General features: G+C 40.6%; 1 protein-coding gene across 1 annotated transcript in view; it reads right to left on the bottom strand.

Annotated features, from left to right (window-relative positions):
* Positions 1-15,702: 15,702 nt before the first annotated feature.
* The window catches only part of wfs1b (Wolfram syndrome 1b (wolframin)), a 30,683-nt gene continuing 22,509 nt past the window's right edge, over positions 15,703-23,876 (bottom strand). The window contains exons 4-7 of the mRNA XM_078210208.1: positions 23,637-23,807; positions 23,424-23,504; positions 21,603-21,742; positions 15,703-20,987 (exon numbers count right to left, since the gene is read on the bottom strand). Coding sequence (XP_078066334.1) covers positions 19,182-20,987; positions 21,603-21,742; positions 23,424-23,504; positions 23,637-23,807 — 2,198 coding nt within the window. The 3' untranslated portion in view covers positions 15,703-19,181. The remainder of the gene's footprint in view (positions 20,988-21,602; positions 21,743-23,423; positions 23,505-23,636; positions 23,808-23,876) is intronic.

The following is a 23,876-nucleotide window of genomic DNA, read 5'->3' as shown; positions in this document are numbered from 1 at the left end:
CTTCAGCTATCGCTATTTCTAAGGGGGCGAACTTTGAAATTTGCTGGCAAAAGGGGTATCTGTATACCTGACCAATGCTTTTTACTTCTGATGTAAAGTTGGAAAATGTTTGTCAAAGACAGAAAGGTTATCAGGTTTGCTAATATCAGGTTTTCAAATAAAATCTAATATCAGCCTTTGCATAAAGGTGTACTTTGCTGTTTTGTGCTGAGGTTCTTTTAGCCCATATCCTTCATTCATAAGAGTTCCTGGATTATGGTGGCCTGGAGTCCAAAAAGTACAGTGGCAATGTTCTTTTGAAGCTCATTACCAATGGAGGAAATTTAAGTAGTTAATTAGTTACACAACAACTTGATAAAATCAAACCTTTTATTACTGGTGACAATTTGCACAAACTATTACGACAAGAAATTGTACTATCTCGTATCAATGTTTCCATCAAACGTTTTATTCTTTTTAAAAAATTCATTCGTGGGACATGGGCACCGCTGGCTGGCGAGCATTTATTGCCCATCCATAGTTGCCCGAGAACAGTTGAGAGTCAACCACATTGCTGTGGCTCTGGAGTCGCATGTAGGCCAGAACAGGTAAAGATGGCAGATTTTCGTCCGTAAAGGGCATTAACTATGAACCAGATGGGTTTTTCCGACAATAGTTTCATCGTCATCAATAGATTCTTAATTCCGGATTTTTTTTTATTGAATTCAGGTTCACTATCTGCCGTGGCGGGATTTGAACCTGGGTCCCCAGAACATTAGCTGAGTTTCTGGATTAATAGTCTAATGATAATACCACTAGGCCATCGCCGCCTCTTTCTGTGGATGGATGGCTGATTCAAACTTTGCACTTTTTCCCAGCACAGGGTTGTCTTCCCACACAACCAACCCAACTCAGCTCAATATCTTTCTTCATCATTTCCATTGTCCTCGGCACCCCTTTGAACTTGATCTTTCCAAAATATAAAAATCTGTCATGTTTTTTCCTGTTGCCTCCCCTTTTGCATCAAATAAAATTTAATAACCTTCCATTGCTTACTTCTGAAACCTTTGCAAACTGCAAAAGCCATTTACTACTCTTTGAAATTTAACAGCTGGAAAACAAAGTTCTTCTCTATCTCCTAATGCAAATTTCTAAACTTTACTTATGAACCCACTTTACCTTAGCTGCACTGCAAATGCATGCATTTATTACCACTACTGCTTTTTTCAACTCTCCAAACAAGCTGTCTCCATTAACCTTTCCCCAGTTTAATTAAATCATTTACATACATTATGGGGGTGACTTTCTGACCTTGCGGCGCTTGACGCGGAATGTGCCGATCTTAAAAAATAGCACGTGGCACTGAACGTCTTGTGACCACCCGAGTCCTGTCCCCCATAATTTATGTTCACAGGAGTCTTGGATGAGAAATCTATTCTATTACTATTTGACGGAGTATCCTCAAGTCTTCCACAATGTAGGCTAGCTGGCCTACATTGCCAGGTCTGTTCTTTCTGTTAACCCTAATGTGCCATATCCTATTCAGAATTGTTTAAAAATTGAGGCAAATCTAAAAGTATATTGGCAGATAGTGAAATAATTGATGAAAGATGATTCAGGTCTTGTGTTTTATAATGATTCCCTGATGATCAAGAATGTATTATTTTCCTTTGCTATACAAGCTGCAAACAAAGCAACATGATACTTTAACCAGGCATCAGTTCAATCAATCACATTTCCTCAAAGCTGGACCTGAAATTTGAGTTTTGCCAACTCAAGTTCAACAAAGAGCCGTGATATGGTGTTGGTGCAGTTTCCGAGGTGGTCTGTACTGCCGAAAGTTCAGACAATACAAGACTCACGAAGCCAGTGTCTCAGTTTAAAGACTTAACTTTTATTTAGACCAGCAGCCGCTTGGAGAAATCATCAAAGGGTCAGTGCAACTCCTGAGATGGAACAACTAGATCTCTCCAATGAGCTCTGATGTATACAATTCAAAACAGATCAATTATAGGTTTTCATATCAATTACTCCCGCCTTTCATTAGCTTTAAATCAATCATCTTCAATATACATAAATCAACAATAATACCTGTCATATGCCTCAGCCAATCTCATCTCATCCTCTGCCATAATGGCATTTTATTAGTCCATAAAATCCGGAAGCTAACTCCTGTCTTAGCTGACTTCACTTCCTGTATTGTCTAGTAACCTCAGACGCTAGTCCAAAGTTCAAATGAATGTTCCCATGAGTTCCCCTTTCGGTCACTGCCAAACCAGGTTAATAAGTGACTCCATGTCTGGGCATGCATCCAACTTATCTGGACAGTGAATAAACCCCAGTCATGAAATATGACTAAGTGTTCTAAATGTTCTCTCCATCCAAAACTCTACTGATAAAACTTGCATATTCTCAAGGCATTCTCTTAGAATATGGCTTTGCCCTAATGCCCTTTACCATGGTGCTTCGTAGCAAATTGCCCTTGGCTAAAGTGAACAATATACCTTTAAAAATACATTAATACATTCAAAATATCAACATATGTGTTTTAAAATCACTTGTTCAAATCTCTTACTGCTTCTCGTGTGCAAACTGCTTTCTTGTTAGCAGGTTTAAAAGTCATTTAATTTAATGCTGGTAGTTCTACAAGTGCCTTAATGTTTAATGGTTTAAAAATCTCCTCTGCTAGGATTCTTCCTCTTACATGGAGTTTGCAATATATTGGTTTGAAATTATGAAAAAAAGCCAAGGTTTGGTACATCTTCATTAACTGAGATTTTCCATATGCTTTACAAAAAGGTATTAAAGGAATTGCAGCCTTGGATCTCAGTGATGATACTTTCATGCATGCACACAAAACGTGACGGGGGAGTGGTTGGGGTGTGATGTCAACTTCTCAGGTGAAAATTAGTCTGATTTGATTTGATTTATTATTGTCACGTGTATTGGGATACAGTGAAAAGTATTGTTTGTCCCCGCTATACAGACAAAGCATACCATCCATAGGGGAGAAGGAAAGGAGAGGGTGCAGTATGTAGTGTTACAGTCATAGCTAGGGTGTAGAGAAAGATCAACTTAAGAGATTGAAATAAAATGTTATTAGAGTTTAAAAGAGCACAGTAAGCAGTCTCACAACATCAGGTTAAAGTTCAACAGGTTTATTTGGAATCATGAGCTTTCGGAACGCTACTCCTTCATCAGGTGAGTCACTCCGAAAGCTCGTGATTCCAAATAAACCTGTCAGACCTTAACCTGGTGTTGTGAGACCTCTTACTGTGCCCACCCCAGTCCAACACCGAGTTTAAAAGAGTTAGAGTACGGTTTTGAAAGCATAGAGTAAAAGATGGAATTAGAGCATATGCTGGGGACAGCTCGCAAGAAGTTGCCACGCTCCAGCGCCCTCTTTAATTTTTTTTTTAGTGGCCAAACTGAGGAAAATCCAGTGTGGGCATGCGTACCATTTTTCTGGCTACATCACTTTTCAGACAGGACATTCAATGGACATCATTCAATGGAACGCATGGACAAGTTCATTTGAACTTTGGGCTAGCGTCTGAGGTTACTGCGCAATACGGGAAGTGGAGTCAGCCAAGACGGGAGTTGGCTTCCAGATTCTACAGACTAATCAAATGCCATTATGCCAGAGGGTGAGATGTGATTGCCTAGAGTATTCCAACCCAAAATAAGAGGGGAGGGGACTGTTGAGATGTGCAAATAAAGATCCTATCCTGATTGCAATTTTCATGGAACATGCACAATGCATGTTAGTCAAAGTTTTCTAGGCACTGAACGACCAACTCTGACATTCTATTAAAAGGATCTCCACTGCCTGCTCTGTAAAGGGAAGTTTTTCTTCCCAAAAAAAACTCCTTCCTTGACACAGGAAGAGAATTCCGTTCCCATTTGGCTCTTGCAGCACAGCTATGGACCTATTTTGAAAATCTTCCCCATTAATATGTATGTGTCGGAGCAGAAATAAAAACAAGAAATGCTGGAAACACTCGAGCAGCAGCTCCGGAGAGAGAAAAACTTGAGTTAATGGCTGGAATTTTACTGCGGGTTTTGGGATCCAATGCTGGGACAAAATGAGTGTGCCAAGCCCACGCTTAAGGGTGGTGGAACTGCCTCAGCAATTTTACTGGAGGCGCCCTCTGAATTGGCAGCCTTTGGGCTCGCTATCCAATTAAGGAGAGAATGCCTTGACTTGGGAGATGCCCTTGGAGATGTAAGTATGAAATTAAAAATCAGACCCGGCATGCCCCTCCAATGACCCATTGGGTCCGGGGAGCAATCTTACCTGTCTGTGGCTCCATCTTTGAGCCAAAGGGACTTGAAACTCCTAATGGCTGCAGAGAGGCTAACTCCACACTGCTGGCATCCACCCCATGTGTCCTTCATTATTTGGCTGTCCACCTCAGTCCCACAGGCGGTTGATGTTCAGGTGGTCTCATTGCTGGGAAACCTTTCGGGAGACAGGAATCCATCAGTGAGCCATCCCAACCCACATTCCTGCTATTTTACTGGACCTTCCTCCTCCCAACCCATCACCTGGGGCCTGGAAAATCCTGCCCAATGATTCAGGTCGATACCCTTTCATCAGAAGTTGTTCTGACTAAGGTCATTGACCCGGAAAGTTAACATTTTTCTCTCTCCACAGCTGCTGCCTGACCTCCTGCAATTTTTGTTCTTCTTTAAGATATTTGGCACCTGTGGTAAATTGCAGTTGTATCTTTGCAGAATTTTTCACATACAATGGTCCGATGTTCACGTGAAGCGGTAAGTAGGACCTAGAACATTTTGCTCTAGTCTTCTCAAAGAAAGGTCATATTACTAGCCCCGAAGAAGGTAAACTTGATCTTGCATCCAGCTTCAATGCAGAAATTCTCTGTTGGTTGGACATATTTATGTTGTATTGCCAATTTGGTTATTATTATAAAGTGTCTTTATGAGAGCTGAAGGTTGGGAAGATGAGCACAAACATATTTTACTTAAGGTCAGATAATTGCTAACAAGTCATACAGTGATGGAGGCTTTTGCACTAATAGGCTAATGGAAATTTATGTTGATGCCAGTTCAGTGGGCCTCAAGAATGACTCTAAGCAAAGAATAGGCCGTACCCACTTAATGCCCTCTTAAGGGCCTCATCCCACTGCCACAGCTATTCAACAAGTGGCGGGCAGGGAGGGAATTCGTCATGTGGGAAGGCCAAAAAACAAATCCTTTTCAGTTTGCTTGAGGACAGAGGGGTTCCTTGTTCAAAAGCACTTAGTGCTTATGGGATTTGGCATCAAGAGAGTTTGGGGGGGTGGGGGGCACTGAAATGTGTGCCCCTGCCTTTGAACTGCCTCCCTCTAATGCAACTCCCACCTGGCCCTCACTCACCTTTGACCTTCATTAATCCTGGGCCTCTGGTAGGTGCATTATTGGCAGCTGCCTCTGCTTCTGGTGGCCCTGATGGCAATGGACAGCTGGTGGCATCTGGTCAACAGCTCTAGGTGGGTATAATTTGCGTCCCTGGAGTCCTAATCCGAGGAAGGCTCCACTCTAATGCCCGATTGGCATTTATACCGCTTAATATCAGCGCGCCTTCAACTGGGGCTCCCGCCAGTTCTCCGGGTGAGACCCACATTGCAAACATTAAATTTTGTCCAATGTTACTGGTTCAATGATTAGGTTAGAGTGCAGTTTACTATGCAACTATTCTAAACCTTGTTAGCTTCGTATTTGGACTGAAATTATAACATAATCTGCAAAACTGGATGACAGAATTACTCAATCATTTTTGAAATAACATTTTCAGTTATTTAAGAAAATAAAAACATTCATTTATATAACACTTTTCGTCCCAAAGTATTGTACAACCATTGAAAGGATAGTCACTGTTGTAATGTAGGAAATGCTGCAGCCAATCTCCACACAGCAAACTCCCACAAACAACAATGTGATCATGACAAGACCATCTGTTTATGATGTTGATTGAAGGATAATTAAAACTCCCCTGTTCTTCTTTAATATTGTGTCCGGAAGCCTATTCCATCCACACAAGAGTACAGAGAGGGTCTTATCTCATCAGATGGAGGGACCAGTGGATGCCCACTGTGCTGCACTGGTGTGTCAGGCTTAGGTTGCTGTGCTCATGTCTCAAACCAACATCCTTCTGACTCAGGGATCAGAGTGCTACCGAGTGAGCGAAAAGTTGACACACGTTGTGTGGCACAGGTTATGTGAGGGGGCGTAGAGGTGGCATCGGTGATCTGAGGTGGTATGGCTGACATTGGGGGTGGGAAGGGATGAGGTTTAGGGGATTTTAAACTGTTGGAAGCTGTGTCAGGGAACCGAAGCAGGCCTTTTCACTGGCCCACCTCAATACCCACATTCCTCGCACACCCCAGCTTGGCTCACAACATGCACTGTAAACCCGATTCTGGTGTGAAAGGACAAAAATAGCTTGTGAAGTCACACGCGGGAGAGGTGTGCAGTTTGTGAGCAGTGCAAGTGTGCAGGTCATGTTCCTGGAATAGTTAACATGATAAGAAGTTTAACAACACCAGGTTAAAGTCCAACAGGTTTATTTGGTAGCAAAAGCCACACAAGCTTTCGGAGCTCCAAGCCCCTTCTTCAGGTGCTGAAGAAGGGGCTTGGAGCTCCGAAGGCTTGTGTGGCTTTTGCTACCAAATAAACCTGTTGGACTTTAACCTGGTGTTGTTAAACTTCTTACTGTGTTTACCCCAGTCCAACGCCGGCATCTCCACATCATAGTTAACATGATCCAGGGCAGCTAAACATCAATGATACCAATTAACTAATGACATGTGCCTGGAAGGAAACACAAAGAGCAATTATGAATGGATTTTCTATCAAACTACCAGGGAGTGCAATGATTCTAATAGAGTCATAGAGGCTGATGAGATTTTTAAAGAAATGCATCTTAATCATGATCATCTTCCAAGCTACCTGCTGCTATCTGAAATTGCAGTCATGACAAATGATCCTAAAACAACAATTCAATTGCAGTTTATTTATTTTAATATAATTTTCCCCTTTTTTTTAGGGTTTCTCTGGTTTCATCTGTTCTTACTAAGGAAAGCCAGATTTGCTCTGCCACTTCAGTGTGATGTCTGATACCATGCTGGGTCAGCTTTGAGAGGTGGAACTGGTTCAGTCACTTCTATTCACTGGTAGTCCAGTGTGTCGCCTCAAGGCCATGTTGAAAACTGGTGAGGATTGTTCCTATGGGAGGTGCTCAAAGTGGGAATGACAGTTGAACATATTACCATCTGCTTGGGATACTAATGCTTTATCGCTCAAACTAACAGACCACCCACTGAGGTTTTGTTTTTCAATTGATACTTCACTCTGGGAGGGGGAATCCTTTTCCCAAGCCTACCATTGTGCCAAAATGATTCTTTAATGCTAAAAGGCAGTTTCATATTTTAGCATAACCCACCACTTAGTTTAATATTTACTGGAATATATATTTTAAGTCCATTCAATGCTTCCAATGAATAATTTATTATTTTGGACTGAAATTGACAAATCAAGTGTTACTAATAACTAATATTAATAATTAATAGTGACCATTGCATTTTCTGCAGTTACAGATTGTGGTGATATTTTGTGCCCAGCATTTTATGAATATGAGTTTGAACAAAGAACAATACAGCACAGGAACAGGCCCTTCGGCCCTCCAAGCCCGCGCCACTCCCTTGTCCAAACTAGACCATTCTTTTGTATCCCTCCATACCCACTCGTTCATGTGGCCATCTAGATAAGTCTTAAACGTTCCCAGTGTTTGTTTTAGTTTTTTCTTGGTTTTTCTCCCATCAGTTTTTAATCCCTTGTCTCACCCCTTCTAGGGTACCGTACTGTCATCAGTTCCCACGAGCCTCCTGCTCTGGCACATCACCAGACTGATCAGGATTGTATAAGCCTGGACTGAGTTAGAGGGCATCACAATGAAGCCTGATCATGAGAAATATCGGACTGGCAGAATTAGTAAGACCCATGGTGGCATTCCTTTTGCTACCCACTGGGTGAGATCAGTGAAATTTGCGCTCATTGAACCTGGCCCTTCTGGGAAGAATCTGGTCAGTTCTATTCTGCCGCTCAGTCACTTCAAGTTATGAGACCTTTTCTAGTCTTTTGGACCCTTCCACTACCCACATTTCCCACTGAGTTTCAGGAATGAATTTGGATACATGGTTTGCTCCTCAGCTATGTTGTCAACTGTCATGTCCTGAGACAACATTTACTTGCTCACTGGCTTCACAATAATGATACTTGCCACTGCTTCCTAGTGACTGTACGTTCTGCTGGATTGTCTGTATTCTAGTTTATACCGTGTCCTCCATTTTCTTCTCCCACACTGGGATTTTTGCACTGTATGCCGCACTAGCTGTGTTGCTCCTGCTGATTTCCATCTTGTTTTGAACGCTGAATTATCTTCCTTTTGCTGCTTTCTATTTACTTCATGTGACTACTGACTCCACTCATCCTTCAATCCTCTTCCATCATCCTCCACAGGCCTGGATTGGTCAGGTCCTACTGCTTCTCCTAGTCGTATGTGTTCTTCAGCTCCTTGCAGTGGTTCCTTGGACCAACTCCCTCATGGATTTGCCTTTCACCATCGCCTGTCTCCCTTGGATTCACTGCTCTTAGTTCTTGAGTTTTTAAACAACATTTTTGTTTTCCATTTTTCAAGCTAGAATACTGAAATAAGTTGCCTTTGGTTTATCAGAAATCCTCTCTTACTACATTCACTGACCTTTGGATGACAGGCCAGGATGTTGAGTAATCTTATATGGTGTAGTCACCTGAAGCATCAGAAGATGTAGTTTAATTGATGGCCATAACACCTGATTGACAGGTGAGAAGACATCAGCAAAAGATGGGTAGACATCTTGCAAAGTCTGCATGGCCTTGCGGTGCCTGTGAGGAGAATTTGATAAGGAGTAATGTTCATCAGACTCCTGTTTTGACAGAGCCTTGAAAGGTGTGGAATGGAGCCAAAAATGTGGCTTATGTGGGTTGCTTCAAGGATTGGATGCTGTGGCCATAGTGAAGGTCACCATTGAAGAAGGGAGGAAGGGCCAGGAATAGAGTGACTGACTGTAGTGTCCACTTGCCATAAAGTTACCCAGTGACTTGATGATAATGTATGTACGAAGGGTATGCTAATGTCTGCACCAATTTTGGGGAGTTGTCATGAAACAGACCAAATTGGGGTTAGTGTTTGTGCTTAAACAAAAATCTATCTTTCTTCTTTTCATGTGTGTGAAGTACTCTCCTTTCAATAAAGTTATCGTTCTTTCTCTTTACATTATTAACTATTATTGTTGTATCTTTACTGTTATTATAATCATAATTCAATCAATATTCAATAAAATTGTTGTTTTAACACATTACTTGTCATAGTCACTCAGTCCTGGTATGTCCAGAGTACAGCTCCAAACCTAAGTGAGGCTCCGACCAGGACTCTCATGATTTCTTACCTTGCCCACCACATTGTCATGGAAAGAGATCACGCTGAGCAGCTTCATTGGAAAGTCAATTTTCACCAGCAGTTTAAATAGAGCCCACTGCCCACAAGGTCGACTGCTTTGGTGAAGTTGTGGTCTCTCTCTTGTTCGCAGCCTTTCTCTTGCAGCTGCCTGCAAAAAAATCATGTTGATTGTGGATCTCCCAGTTTTGCAACTACACTGAGAATCAGCATGCATACATTCAGCCGGGTTCTCAGTCTGACAAGGTCAACACGGGCAAATATTTTCAGCAGGGAGATGCCCCGATAGTTTTTGCAATCACCATGGTCACTCTTAATCTTGTACAGGGTCACAACCTTTGCATGTCACATACTCTGAGCCAATTGCACCCGCCTTCCAGCAGAGACAAGATCATGCAGACACTTCAGCTTTCCTGTCCTTGATGAGCTCGGGTGGAAAGCATCATCCATTGGAGCTTTGCCAATGGAAGCATCAATAGCTTTGCTAAGCTCAGCTCCTCCAAGATAGGCAGGATCTGTGGGATGGCCAGAGCTTCCTCAATCACTCCCTCTGTTACCTTGTTCTTCCTTGAGTACAACTCAAGGTAACCTTTCACCCATGTCTCCAACTGTTTATTGCAGTCAGTGATGCCCTCCTCAGCCTTTCTTCTCAACACTCCTGTCATCTTTGCTAATGGACCTGTTGCTTTTTTGATCCTTTAATTGGAACATTGTTGAGAACTTGGCATTCATCTCAACCTGGCTTCTTGTGCGGTGTCTGCTCCCTTCACCTAACCACTGGTGGTAGTGCCTTCAGATATCTAGGCCTTATGCTTCATTATTCCTTCCTTAATTTCTGGCTGGCAAACCCCTCTAATTCCTCCTCAAAAACTATCTCATTTCCCATTTTAGTCACCCCTTCAAACTCGTCCCGCAATCTCTATTTTTGTGAGTTAATTTTCCTTTAAAGTGTCTTTGCGTATCTTTCAAACATAAATGCAAGTTGTGTTGAGCCATTTTGGAGAGCCCCTTTTGGTTTTCTCCCAATGAGTTGATACAATCTCAGAAAATTTTGTCTAATTATTAATGTTTAAATCTCTGGGCCTTTATTGTTCTGAAAGATCCTTAATGTGTTATGATGATTACCAGCCACAGAGTGCAGTCAAAAAAACTTAAGTGACTACAAGGAGAATATTTTTTAGATTCACACTTAAGATTTTAAAATCTTATATTTTAAAAAATCTAAAATTCACGAGAATGTGATTATGTATTGACTCGTTTTAACTTTGTGTTAGCTAAACCGTGGGCGGCACAGTGGTTAACACTGATGCCCCACAGCTCCAAGGACTTGGGTTCAAATCCCGGCTTGGGTCACTATCTGTGTGGAGTTTGTACGTTGCCTGCGTAGGTTTTCTCCGGGTGCTCCAGTTTCCTCCCACAGTCCGAAAGACGTGCTGGTTAGATGCATTGACGATGCTAAATTCTCACTCCAGCACCTGTTCGGGTACACCGAGGATGACGACTAGGGGATTTTCACAGTAACTTCATTGCAGTGTGAATGTAAGCCTACTTGTGGCACTAATAAATAAACATTGCTTTACTTTTACTTTCACAGTAACTTCATTGCAGTGTTAATGTAAGCCTACTTGCAACACTAATAAATAAACTTTAACCATGAACACCATGTTTCGGCCACTTAAGGAACAATTAAATCAAATCTATTAAAAGTGTACTGAAGTAGACTGTGAATACTGAAAGGCAACATTTAAAAAGCATACCACTGTAGCCACTTTGCAAAATCCTACACCTACGAAGCTTTCTGTTGCTCCCATTCCAAGGAATTACAGAGGACTACCAGGCAGTTTGTTCCCAATGCTGTTTCGAAATTCAGTAAGGCGTGTTCAACTCTTATGTGCAAATCTGCAGCATCACTGTGACTCCTCCGCTGTGTGAGAGTCTGCTGTGTGCAATGGGAGTTCGTAAGCCTCAGTCTGCTGCTCCACAATCAGTGAGTGAACTCACCGCAACAGAGGCTTGTATTGCTGGCCTGACTAAGCTAATGATAGTGGTGTGAAGGAAAAGCGCTGAACGAGTGGGAGGAAGCTGCCTGCCTGTCTAGCCTTTTTGTTATACATATGGGGAGCAATACAAAATATAAAAAGTCTTTAGAAAAAATAAAATCAAAAGGCAATAACTGTTTAATCAGTGTGAAAGCTCACAGGTTACACCGATGTGTACAATGTAATTGGATTCTGAAGCAACACCCTCTGCTAGTTTCAGGATAAATTGCAAGTAGAACATATCGAGGAGACACCAATGGTGGTCCCTGTAACTATCAAGGAATGTTATTGCTGTAGCTCAAGTTCTAACATATTGTGACCATTTCAAGAATTACACTGCCATCTTGTGGCTAAAAGCCTGATGTGTGGGTAAGAGGAGCCTGAGGGGATAAAGGTTCGCAAACACTTCAATCTTGTTAAAATTCAATAGCAGTTTAAATAACAAAATAAAACTGGAGTCCACAGTTTCCTAAAATATACTCCCCTCTTCAGCTTTGGTGATAGCTTGGATGTTCCATTTCTCAAGAATTGTGGATTTAAAAAATCATTTTGAAAACCAGGGAAACACTTTCCAGTTTGTTTAAACTAATGGGGAGTAAAATTAGGTAAACATCCCTCAGAATACGTCACAATAATAGTAAGATGATCAATACATAATCACATTCTCCTGGATTTTTCTGCAAAGTATAAAAGTGACACCAGGCTGTTCCCATGGTAATGAAGTGCCTTCCCTATTAAATGTTGTTAGGGAGGGTGTTCCAGGATTTTGACCCAGCAACAGCAAAATATTTCCAAGTCTGAATGGCGTGTAGCTTGCAAGTGGTGGTATCCTTATGATCTTCTGCACTTGTTTTTCTAGGTGGTAGAAGTCACACATTTGGAAGATGATGCAAAAAGAAGCTTGGTGAGTTGCTGCAGTGCACCATGGAGGTGGTACACAATTCAGCTACCGTGCATCAGTGGGGAAGCAGCTGTTAAAGGCAGTGGATGGAGTACCCATTAAACAGGCTGCTTTCCCCTGAATGGTGTTGCTTGACCACTATTTAAGAAGGTTTGTAGAGATAAGCCAGAGAACTATAGGCCAGTGAATCTCACGTTAGCAACAGGGAAACTATTGGAGGAAATTCTGAAGGAGAGCAGCTGTTTCCACTTGGAGAGGCAGGTATGATCAGGGATAGTCAGCATGGTTTTGTTAGAGGGCGGTCACGCACAACAAATATTATTGAATTTCTTGAAGAGGTGACCAGGTGTGTAGCTTAAGGTAGTGCAGCACTTGATGTAGTTTATATGGATTTCAGCAAAGCCTTTATAAGTTTCCTATGTGAGACCTTGTCAAAGAAGGTAAATGCACATGGAATACAGAGAAATTTGATAAAGTGGATTCAAAATTGCCTCAGTTGTAGGAGACAGCAAGATGCTTTAGTGACTGGAAGCCAGTGGCGTACCAGAGGAATCTGTGCTGGATCCCCTATTATTTGTCATTTTTATAAATTGGTGGGACGGTAGGATTAGTAAGTTTGTGAATGACACAAAGATTGGCAGGGTGGTTAACAGTGAAGTTGAGTGTCTAGAGGTACAAGAAGATATAGTGGGATGGTAAATGGCAGATGGAATGTAACCCTGGAAAGTGTGAGGTGATACACTTTGGAAAGAGTAATTTGACAAGGAAGTATTCAATGGATGGCATGACATGAGGCAGTTATTTTTGGTTTGATTTATTTTGGCATACAGTGAAAAGTATTGTTTTTGCATGCTATACAGACAAAGCATACCATTCATAGAGTACATAGGGGAAAAGGAAAGGAGAGATGCAGAATGTGTTACAGTCATAGCTAGGGTGTAGGGAAAGATCAACTTAATATAAAGTAGGTCCATTCAAAAGTCTGATGGCAGCAGGGAAGAAGCTGTTCTTCAGTTATTTGGTACGCAACCTCAGACTTTTGTATTTTTTCCCAATGGAAGAAGGTGGAAGGGAGTATATCCAGGGTGCGTGGGGTCCTTGATTATGCTGGCTGCTTTTCCGAGGCAGCAGGAAGTGCAGATGGGGTCAATGGATGGGAGGCTGATTTGTGTGATGGACTGAGCTACATTCGCAACCCTTTGTAGCTTAAAGGGACCCTGACATGTTTATCCATAGATCACTAAAGACCAAAGAGCATGTTGGTGGAGTGGTGTAAAAGGTATATAGGACACTTGCCTTTATCAATCAAGGCATAGATCACAAAAGCAGAGAAGTCACATTAGAGTTGTATAGAACTTTGGTGAGGCCATAGCTAGAGTAGTGTGCAGTTCTGGTTGCCACATTATAGGAAGGATATGAATGCACTGAAGGGGTGCAGAGGAGTTTCACCAGGATGTTGCCTGGAATGGAACATTTAAGTTAAGACTGAGGGGTGACCTGATTGAGGTGTTCATGATTTTGAGCGGCATGGACATAAATAAGGAACAGGTGTTCCCCTTAGTTGAAGGGTCAGTCACAAGGGGATACAAGTTAGAGGTGATGGGCAGGAGGTTTAGTCGGGATACAAGGAACAACATTTTTACTCAGAGGCTGGTGAGCTGACAACTATGCCTCACAGACTGCTTCCTATGCCTTAGCTTTGGATTGTACTGAAGACACGTGGGCTCCCAGGCATGTGACCTCCACAGCACAGAACTCAGCACAAGAGGGGCCTTAGCTGCATAGAACAGACAATTAATTCAGCTGAACTGACAACTCATTTTCATGCCCAAACTCTGGTCATCAGAGCAATTTTCACCCAAGCAGCTGTTAAAAAAAGCATTGAAACAAGCATGTTAGACATACCCCCCCACCCCTAGTCACACTCTGCATTAGAATCAGAGCAAGAAGTTTAACAACACCAGGTTAAAGTTGGACTTTAACCTGGTGTTAAACTTCTTACTGTGTTTACCCCAGTCCAACGCCGGCATCTCCACATCTTGGAATCAGAGCCCCAGGCATACCAAGAAGAGTTGTAAACTTTCAAGTAGAGGCCAGCACCCACTTTGAAAGCATATTTTCTTACAAACCCTGCATCCAAGAAAGATTATGGTTATTGCCTGTGCAATTTCCACCCTTACCTCCACATCCTTGGATGCACCTCATCAGGTCCTGGTGACTATCAACTTTAAATATAATATCTTGTCTTTATCAACATTCAGTATCTCAACAGCCTTCTTCATCGGTAAAAAATGATAAAGTATTTAAATATCTCAGCTATGCCCTCTGCCTCCACTCCCTTTCACTGACATTTTTAATATTTATGTCTCTCAAAGACATTTGTCCTTTTATGTAAGCTACCAGCTTCTTCTCATACTTTTTTCATTTCCCTTCTGAACTTCCTATATTTAGCCTGGTTCCGAATTGTTTGATCAACCTGACATGTCATATGCAATCATATTTTTCTGCTTCATCTTACATTTTTGTTACCTAGGAAGCTTTGGATTAGTTTGTCCTACCTTTCTCCCTCATGGGAATGTACTTCCAACTGTTTATCAACCATCTCCTCTTCAAAGGCAACTCACTGTTCTGTTATAGTTTTATGTACCAATCTTGATTCCAATTCATCTGGGCCACTGCTCACTCACTCTAGGGCGGCACAGCGGTTAGCACTGCTGCCTCACAGCACCAGGGACCCAGGTTCAATTCCAGCCTTGGGTCAGTGTGTGTGTGTGTGTGTGTGTGTGGAGTTTGCGCGTTCTCCCTGTGTCTGCGTGGGTTTTCTCCGGGTGCTCCAGTTTCCTCCCACAGTCCAAAAGATGTGCAGGTTAGGTGAATTGGCCATGCTAAATCCTCCTTTAGAGTACCCAAACAGGCACCGGAATGTGGTGACTAAGGGACATTCACAGTAACTTCATTGCAGTGTGAATGTAAGCCTACTTGTGACTAGTAAACCTAAGTTTTACCTTATCGTTCTCACTTACTAATGGCTGCTGTCACCAGCTCTTTAATTATGATTCCACAGTGGTTCTGTGCAGCTTACTGGCTTCATGGAAACAAGGGCTAACATCATGTGCAGCTCTGGCTCAGCATTTAGGTAGCAACTGAAGCCTGCTATCCTTGTGCCCAAAAATAAACATACCTGAACTTCCAAGGCCGTATATGTAATTCAATAAACAGATTTCCTTCCAATAAACCCTTAGAGATTTCTGACAAGACACAAATAAAACACTGGGACAAATAATAGAAGCAACTTTTTTTATTCAAAGCAAAAGTTTCATATGCAGGGGAATGCTTATAAAGGTAGTGGTGCCAATACAATCTTTAATACAGAAGCTAAATATTAGCTTTTGTGGAAAAAATACATTTGTGGGTGATACAGTCACCATGGAGTGTCACAATCAGGCACTTAATACACCCAGATCTTGACAATTAGTGGTCAAATGAGAAGAGGTAATGTAAACCAAAAGCTAAGCACTTGCATGGTTTAGGTAAGGCAGTTAAGCTTCAAATACGTGGTTTGGTTCAATACCAACTCTATGCTGACCAAAGTCAACTTTTCTGGATCATATAGTGAGCTTCTATCCTTTGCAAAATGCACACTTTACTCAGAGGTTTTCTACTCAATGTTACACTGCTCACTGCCCTTGTTGAAACTTTTGAATACTGCACTCACACAACAGATTCTACAGCCACAGTGAAGGGTCATAGTCAGGCACTTAATATCCTGATTAAGAATAAAGCAATCAACAAATAGCTAAGACTCAAGCTGCTCAACTCTTTTTGCAAAATATACTGGTAATAATAACTTCCAGTAAAAGATCTTTGGCTGATCAGATGATGCACAACATGTTTTGAAAAACACCGAGAAGACTCTTGAATTATTTATAGCACTTCTGTCACCTTCTTGAGTTTTGGCAAGTTTGTCAGAAACATATCCACTGGTTTTTTTTAAACTATGTAACTACTGAGTTTGGCAGCTTCCTGAAGTTTCTGAATTCAAGCCATAGATAAATAGATACAGTATCATGTAGGGCACATTAAATATCATGTATTACAGATGCCAACACTTGCTCCCTCCCAAAAAAAACTACAAGTCTTACTTTCACAGATACTCTACTTGCAATGCAAAATTGCTTTTGAAGAAAAAAGTGCAATTTGATTCGTGAAGAAAAATACCACATATGTTACATCAGCATGTTTGTCAGCATTTCACAAAACACTTCACCCTCTCCTAATATCTGCCTGCAAATAATTAGGACAGAACACAAGATGGTTCAGATCATATGAATGCATGATCATGAATATTCGTACCCGAAAAACAATATCACTCTTACTGTAAGATGTACTGTTTTAATATCAGTGAACCGTCACTTAAAAACTAACTTTAAGGCCAGAAAGAGAAACAAGTCTTTGAATACAGATTTATGTTTGAACCGCTTACCAGTCCATCTTGATGGGAGTAGTTAAACCTCTGATGGACAGAAACACAGTTCCCAATCTAATGCTTTTCTCTTCCTCTTAGCATATTTTCTACTTTCTATGAAAAAAAAACCTGAGGTTTTGAGCCACATGCTGGCTAAGCAGACCTCAAAAAAGTTACATTCTTGGAAAAATTTATCCTAACAATAAGATCAATTAAAGTGCTCTTTATATTCAAAAATTCACTGTGAACTCAAGAGTAAGATTGTACAGCTGAATGGCCTATTCTTCTGTTGCTTCTAACTGTATTTCATTTTAATCTATAAAAAGCTTGATAAATTTTATTTTTTAATAGCTGTACAGTGTTACCCTACAAGAAAAAACAACAAACGTTTTTCAATGATCCTTTGGGACTCCCAGGCCCATTCCCCATCTTAATTGACAAGGGTATGTAACACTTATAGATGGAATAGTGATAGCATCATTTTTTTGCAACATGCACTGTCATGCTATTTTGGTCAGAGGCGGTTAAAGCAAAATTTCATGAACATCTACTTACAAAGTTCTTACGAGATCAAACTCCTCTTGAACATCTAAAGCGATTAAAAGAATACCTACAATTTCTCCCCATAGCTAACAATGAACCACAAACCACAAAACCAAGCTGCCATTAAACTGGCACTATATCAAGCTAAAAATTGCCCTTCCAACCTTATTCAAATTTCTCAGTCAGTAGGAATTTAAGTGCTATTCCAAGGATGAAACATCTTCCTGTCAATGAGAACAGATTATTAATCTTCCAAATTGGCCACCATCACAACCTGTGCTATTTTACAAAGACATTACTTCCACTCTGATAGTGGCAGCTGAAAGAAAGGAAATATTAAACTAACCAAAACTCATCCGCCATGGAGCTTCCATATTATATTTAAATAACTCAACCCTGCTGTCCATAAGGGAAAAAATGCAGAGTGAAATTATCAAAGTATGAAAAAAAAAGATTTGTATTTATTTAGCGCTTTATGACCACAAGACATCCCAAGCGCTTTACAACCAAGGACATACTTTTTTTTCCGAAGTGTAGTTACAATTGCAATTATACCTTTGCAGATAATTCTGGGCGATTACATTTGTTCATGTTTTTGGTGAGAACTTTAATGTAATTGTGGTATGGGATGATTATATTTTGTCCATATATTTATACAACAGAAGCAATGGGGGTAGGGGGAAGAAAGGGTGGGGAAAAATCTTTATTTTAAAACAAGCCAATTTTCATATTTATCGTGGAATTGTCTTAAAAATGTTAACTTAAATTGCCATTATATAAATTTGAAGTGCTGACTGTTGAGACTGTCTCCAGTGATGCAACAATATCACTAAAGGTGACCATACCACTTTAGACCATTCATTAGAATTAAACAATTGAAACATCCCATATTAAAATACAAGTATTTCTGTATAGAATCTAGTGTTAATTCAGTAGCATGCACACATGTATAGCTTTCATATCTAAATTAAGATGCAATTAAAAAAAGAGCAATGTTGCATTATCACTTTATCTCAGCCTCACAAACAGGAATCATAATTAAGGTAACAGAGCAAAGTGCAATGAATGAACCCTTTCCCGAAACGTACTCATTTCCTGCTCTTTTCTTGCATGTAAAAGGCAAAAGTTGAACAAATCCAAAATGCCACATTGAGAATGGACATTTTATCTACAAAATATTTATTCAGCAAATATGTGGATGCACAAATACATGCAAGCAGGTTAATCTAGGGCACTGCATCATCCCAATGCATGCTTCCCTATTTACTGTTAGCTCATTTATGTGTTCAATGCATTATTGTATATTTAATACTGGTTTACTTAATGAACGGTTATCCTTAAATGGTTTATAAAGATCTTAGTATTTTACAAATGCAAGCCACATTTAGATAACTATCAGTCTTCCCATTTACTTAGCAAAATAAGATTGGGCTCAAACAATAGTTGATACCTGCACAAAGACCATTCAGGGTCAAATTAAGCACAAGTCCCATGTCCTACAATTCATAAATCCATTTTTGACTCTTCTTCCCACACTAAATCTTACCAGGATGATTTAGACCAGATAGCTTTTAAATTGGATTTGGTAAATGCACATTTCTATTGCCTGAGACATGTTACCATATTTTTTCTATGGAAAGGACTCTGGCATTGCTGAGGAACATTCAGTAGCATACCTCTAAAGGAGTTAAAGGCAGGAGTTTATCCACCAATAGGTAGATATTAACAATTTGTGCTTCAAAGCAAAATTTGCCTTTAGATAGCACATAACATTGGTGCAAATAAGAAATTGAATGCAAATTTGAAAGCTTGCTTCACTATACCTCTCCAGTCATGTTCAATTTTGACGTGTCTTGCCAATGCTGGTGTTAGCTTCGACATACAGTTGAGGCATCGGATGGCTTTCAGCTCAAAGACTGGCCATTTACTGCCTAACTTGCCCTCCAAAATGGTACTGAATTCCACCACACTTCCTTGACCCAAGTTCAGCAGAACATTCTTGAACTCATTACTAGCTTTCAGTACAATATCTTTAGTTGCATCATCTTCAACGGTTTCATTCCCATTTGTACCATAAGGCATTCCCATGGTTATTTCAAATTTATAATGACAAAACTTTTTAAGATGGCAGGTATGCTTGGTGAGAAATTTAAGCCGACAGAGATCTTCGTCCGTCTCAGTCACATTTTTGGGATCACACTCAGGATATGTCTCACCATACAAGCATCTCATCCAATCGCTTAAGAAATATGGAAGCATATTGATTGCAGACTCCGCGCTGTTGTCGATCTGTGTGATACGGACGTATTTGAACCTTCCGGTCCATGTTACTCTGTGTCCCTCAAGATGACCACAAAGGATCTGAACCTCAGCCATGTTAGTCTCTTTCCAGGCACGAGGCCCACAAACAAAGCTGTACTGCTGCCAGGTCAGAGTGGAATTGTACACCTTCATACCTTCTGATCTGTACACATAAACCCAACAGAACATCATAATTGCAGTGAGCCAAACCAGGATGAGTTTGACAATGGAGCTCTTCGTCAGGGACTTAACTAGCCCTATTAATGTGCCAGTCGCTTTTGTCCACATGTGGAGGATAACCGGAATTGTGCACAGCGTGAGGGTAACAATGACCTTGATCAACTCCATGGAAATGAACCATTTTATTAATTGGATCACAAACATTAATGCAATACCTATAAGTAGGATTGGCAGGGCAAAGAGAAACAGGAAATAGCCCACTGACGCCCGAATAAGACCCAAGCCTGTGGACGTCTTCAGGAGGTATACAGCCAGTTCACACCACATAAAGCAGACAAGGTAAGGAATCAAGTAGCAGTAAGTACCTTTGAAGTTCCTCAATTGTGCCATTCTGAAGAACAAGTAAAACAAGAAAAAGTACAAGAAACAGGGGACACCAATGTTCAACAAGAAGACACTACCTATCGGAATAGTCATAAAGGGTTCCCCAAAAATTCTTAAGTAGGACCAGCTTTCAGGAAGGGAGTGAAGGAACCCTATTACTGAGCATGCAACCTCTGTAATGAGAGCCCTTCGAGTGTATGGTTCTGCACTTGTACTCAGACTCATGTAAGATGTAATCAAGAAGAAAATTGCAATGACTGCCAGCTCTGAACAAGGAATCCAATCTTTGTCTGCCATGGGAAAGGCTAGGATCACAAAGAACACAGAGAGCATGAAGTGGATGTTGGGTTCCAAATGACTCCAACTAAAGTTCACCTCAGCCTGTTCAACATCGAGGTCTGGCTCAAAGCGCAACAGCAAGTCAGTCATTGTCTTGAAATTGTCCCATGCTTTGCTATCCTGAAAGACTTTCAAAGTGCAGATTACCATGGAAATGAAGGAGAGGTAAAAGATAACTAGAGGGATGATGAAAGCAAAAAAGTCGATTGTCAAGTTGCTAATTATGAAAAAAAAGACAAGGGCATTTACATGGTGAAGTGGAACAATTGTATGCAGCCAATGCATTCCAGCTTTGGAGGCAAAATCTATTAGGTGTTCCTTTATTTCCATTAAGGCATGAAGTGGATATTTCACGATCTGTAGAAGAAAATAGACAAAATAGCTTTAGAATATGTAAAAAAATGAATTATACGGCTCAGGATAAAAAAATCTAAAACCATGATCGAGTTCAAAATGATCAACAAAAATGAATCAGTTGGCAAGCAAAGGCTTGCAAACAAAGCAAACCGGTGACACCATTGATGGATTAAAAATGTAATAATCATTATACAGTGCACTCAAGCCTACAAATGTATAGGAGCCCACTGATAAGCAGTGAAAATCAAGAACAAGGGATAATCAAAACTCCTTTCACAGCAGCCAGCAAGAAATTTTAGAAAAGACTCATCAGCAATCCTGTTTAGTTAACTCTTTGCTACAGCAATATTTAAAACTGTAGCAAAATTTACAATCATTAACAGCCACTTGGATGCAGCAGAATCATTTATGTTCCCCAATCTTTGCAAGAAGAATGCAATAGTTTTTCTCTGTAAACCTGAAATTCTGATAGCTTAATAATTTAATGCCTTTGTCTTCTGTAACAAAGTCTAATACCCTATAATATTAAAAGTACCAAAGAAAGAATGACCCATACTGATCAACTGTTGCTTAAACTTGTTGCTTATAATAAACCATTTGCATTCTTAACTCTACCTTCTGCTGCAATGGCAAATCTTCAGGTGGTTTCCCTTCAAGGCCATCCTCTTCCTGCATTAACAAGTTAGATGGGATAATGCCCTTTGCATACTTCTTTGTCATGTCGACAAAATCATCCAACTTCATGTCCTCATTACCTGAAGTAGTGACAAGAGTTTAGGTTAACAGAAACACAGCTGTATCCTTAACATTCCTACTACTGCAGGAGCTCCAATTCCTGCAACATTTTATTTACGCTTGATGCAAGACTCTTAGCGCTATTGAAAAATACATGTAGCATTTCAGATATTTCGTACTTGAATGTGAAGTACAAAGTGAACTTTACCAGATTTAGCTCTGACAACTTGATTTAGCCGAAGTTTCAAGAATTATCCCACTGCATTTGTTCCACACCAGAATCCTTGTGATCACAACAACTCATTAACAAGTCATGAGAATGGTTATTGCAAGAGTAATTCAGCTGTAACACCAAACCTCCGCCCACCCCACTTTCTCCAGAGCACTGTAATTCTTCTCTCTTTTGATGGTTATTCAATTGCCTTTTGAAAACTTTAGTTGTATTTGCCTCCACCACATTCACAGGCAGTGCATTCCAGATGCTGATCCCTTGCTGTGCAAAGTTATCTCATGCTTTCACTAGTTATTTAGCCAATCACCTTAAATTTGTGTCCTCTGGTTCCTGAACCTTCGACCAATAGAAACAGTTTCTTTCTAACTACTCTGTCTAGACCCTTCATGATTTTGAACATTTCAACCTTCTCTTCTTTAAGGTGAACAATCCCAGTTTCTGCAATCTACCCACATATCTATCCCTCATCCTCTGAACCATTTTCATAAATCTTTTCTGCATTTTCACTTGTGTGATACAAACTTATTCCACATGATACCTATACCCAGTGATGCTTTCAGTGATTGGCGAGAACCACTGGAATCATCAATAACGAGAACACAATTGTCATCGACTAGGTCATTTGTTTTGTCTCTATAATGCTTTTGCTCGAGAAGTTGTGGAGGTGGGCTGGGAGGATTTGCAGTGATATTGATTCTGGAGGCATTAGGTTTGTTCCCATTGCCACTTTACAAATCCAGGTAAAATAGAGGACACATTTAACTTAAGTGTCTGGCCTGAATTTGAACTAGAAGTTAAGAGAACAGTGTGCTAATACACTTTGCCATCCTGTCTTCTAAATGATTAACCTCAGACGGGCATCTCAGCTATGCTAGCCATGTTATGGTGGTCTCACATATCAATGCCAGATAATCTCAGACCAACGTAAAGCGTGTGTAGTGACACAAGTCCAAATATTAAGCAGGATCACTATGGTACTGGGGAGTTTATGTAGGTGGGGTGATCCTTCTGCAACTCAAAAGCTATTCCCTTGATGTCACTTTGCTTCCATCTATCTTACTTCACTTTTTCCTGCAAACATTTCTCCTTTGGTTTCAATGAATTCTCTTGCCTCAGAAAACACTGCAAAGCAGAAACTGTTTGAAAACAACTGGCAATCCAGATAAAATGATCGATGGTACATTATAAATCACTGACTGAATGTCCATTTTCTTTAACAAGCTATTGTATGAACTGTGGAAAATCCTCCTGCAGTATTGATTTGATTTTCCCACCCCTGGTATTTCACAGCACTGCAGTGTACTTTGGTACAAGGCAGCTTTTCTTGAAACAATGCGAAAATTAGATCAGAATGAATTTGAAATAAGTTAAGAGAATTGAATTAAGACTATTTAACTTTAACCATGTATAAAAAAGTACGCTTTTAAGAGCAACAAAACAAAAATAACAATCGCAGGTTAGGTCCTTACTTTGAATATTGACCAGTCGTTCAAGCACTCGCCTCTCTTTTTGTAGCATTTGTGGGACAGGGCCCGGTTCTGCTTTGCTACCTACATGATAAAACCAGTGCAGGTTAATCTGCTATCGTAACACACAGTCAATGGAGATTTGAAAATGTGTAAACCTCTTCTACATTGTTGGTTTTTCAAAACAATCTCAACTCGTGTTCCCTTGTGTCCTACCTTCAGCGTTGACGTGGCTAACATTTTCCAGGATTTCAGAGACAGCAACCTTCTTCTTTCGGTTTGGATTCAGCTTCTGGTACATGATTAATGTAGCCTTCCGCACAGCCCGCTCAAACTCACTCTCGTCTGCGAGCTGCCTCGCCACTTGCTCGTTCTCGGATGTGATACCTTTAGGAAAAAAGCAGGCGTCAAGCAATGTTTCCCTGAAAACTGCACGAGCACACATGGTCATGCAGA

This window comes from Mustelus asterias, chromosome 1 (assembly GCF_964213995.1).
Source record: "Mustelus asterias chromosome 1, sMusAst1.hap1.1, whole genome shotgun sequence".
Classification (NCBI taxonomy): Eukaryota; Metazoa; Chordata; class Chondrichthyes; order Carcharhiniformes; family Triakidae; genus Mustelus; species Mustelus asterias.
Note: the sequence above shows the minus strand (reverse complement) of the source record. Positions and strands in the feature narration are given on the sequence as shown.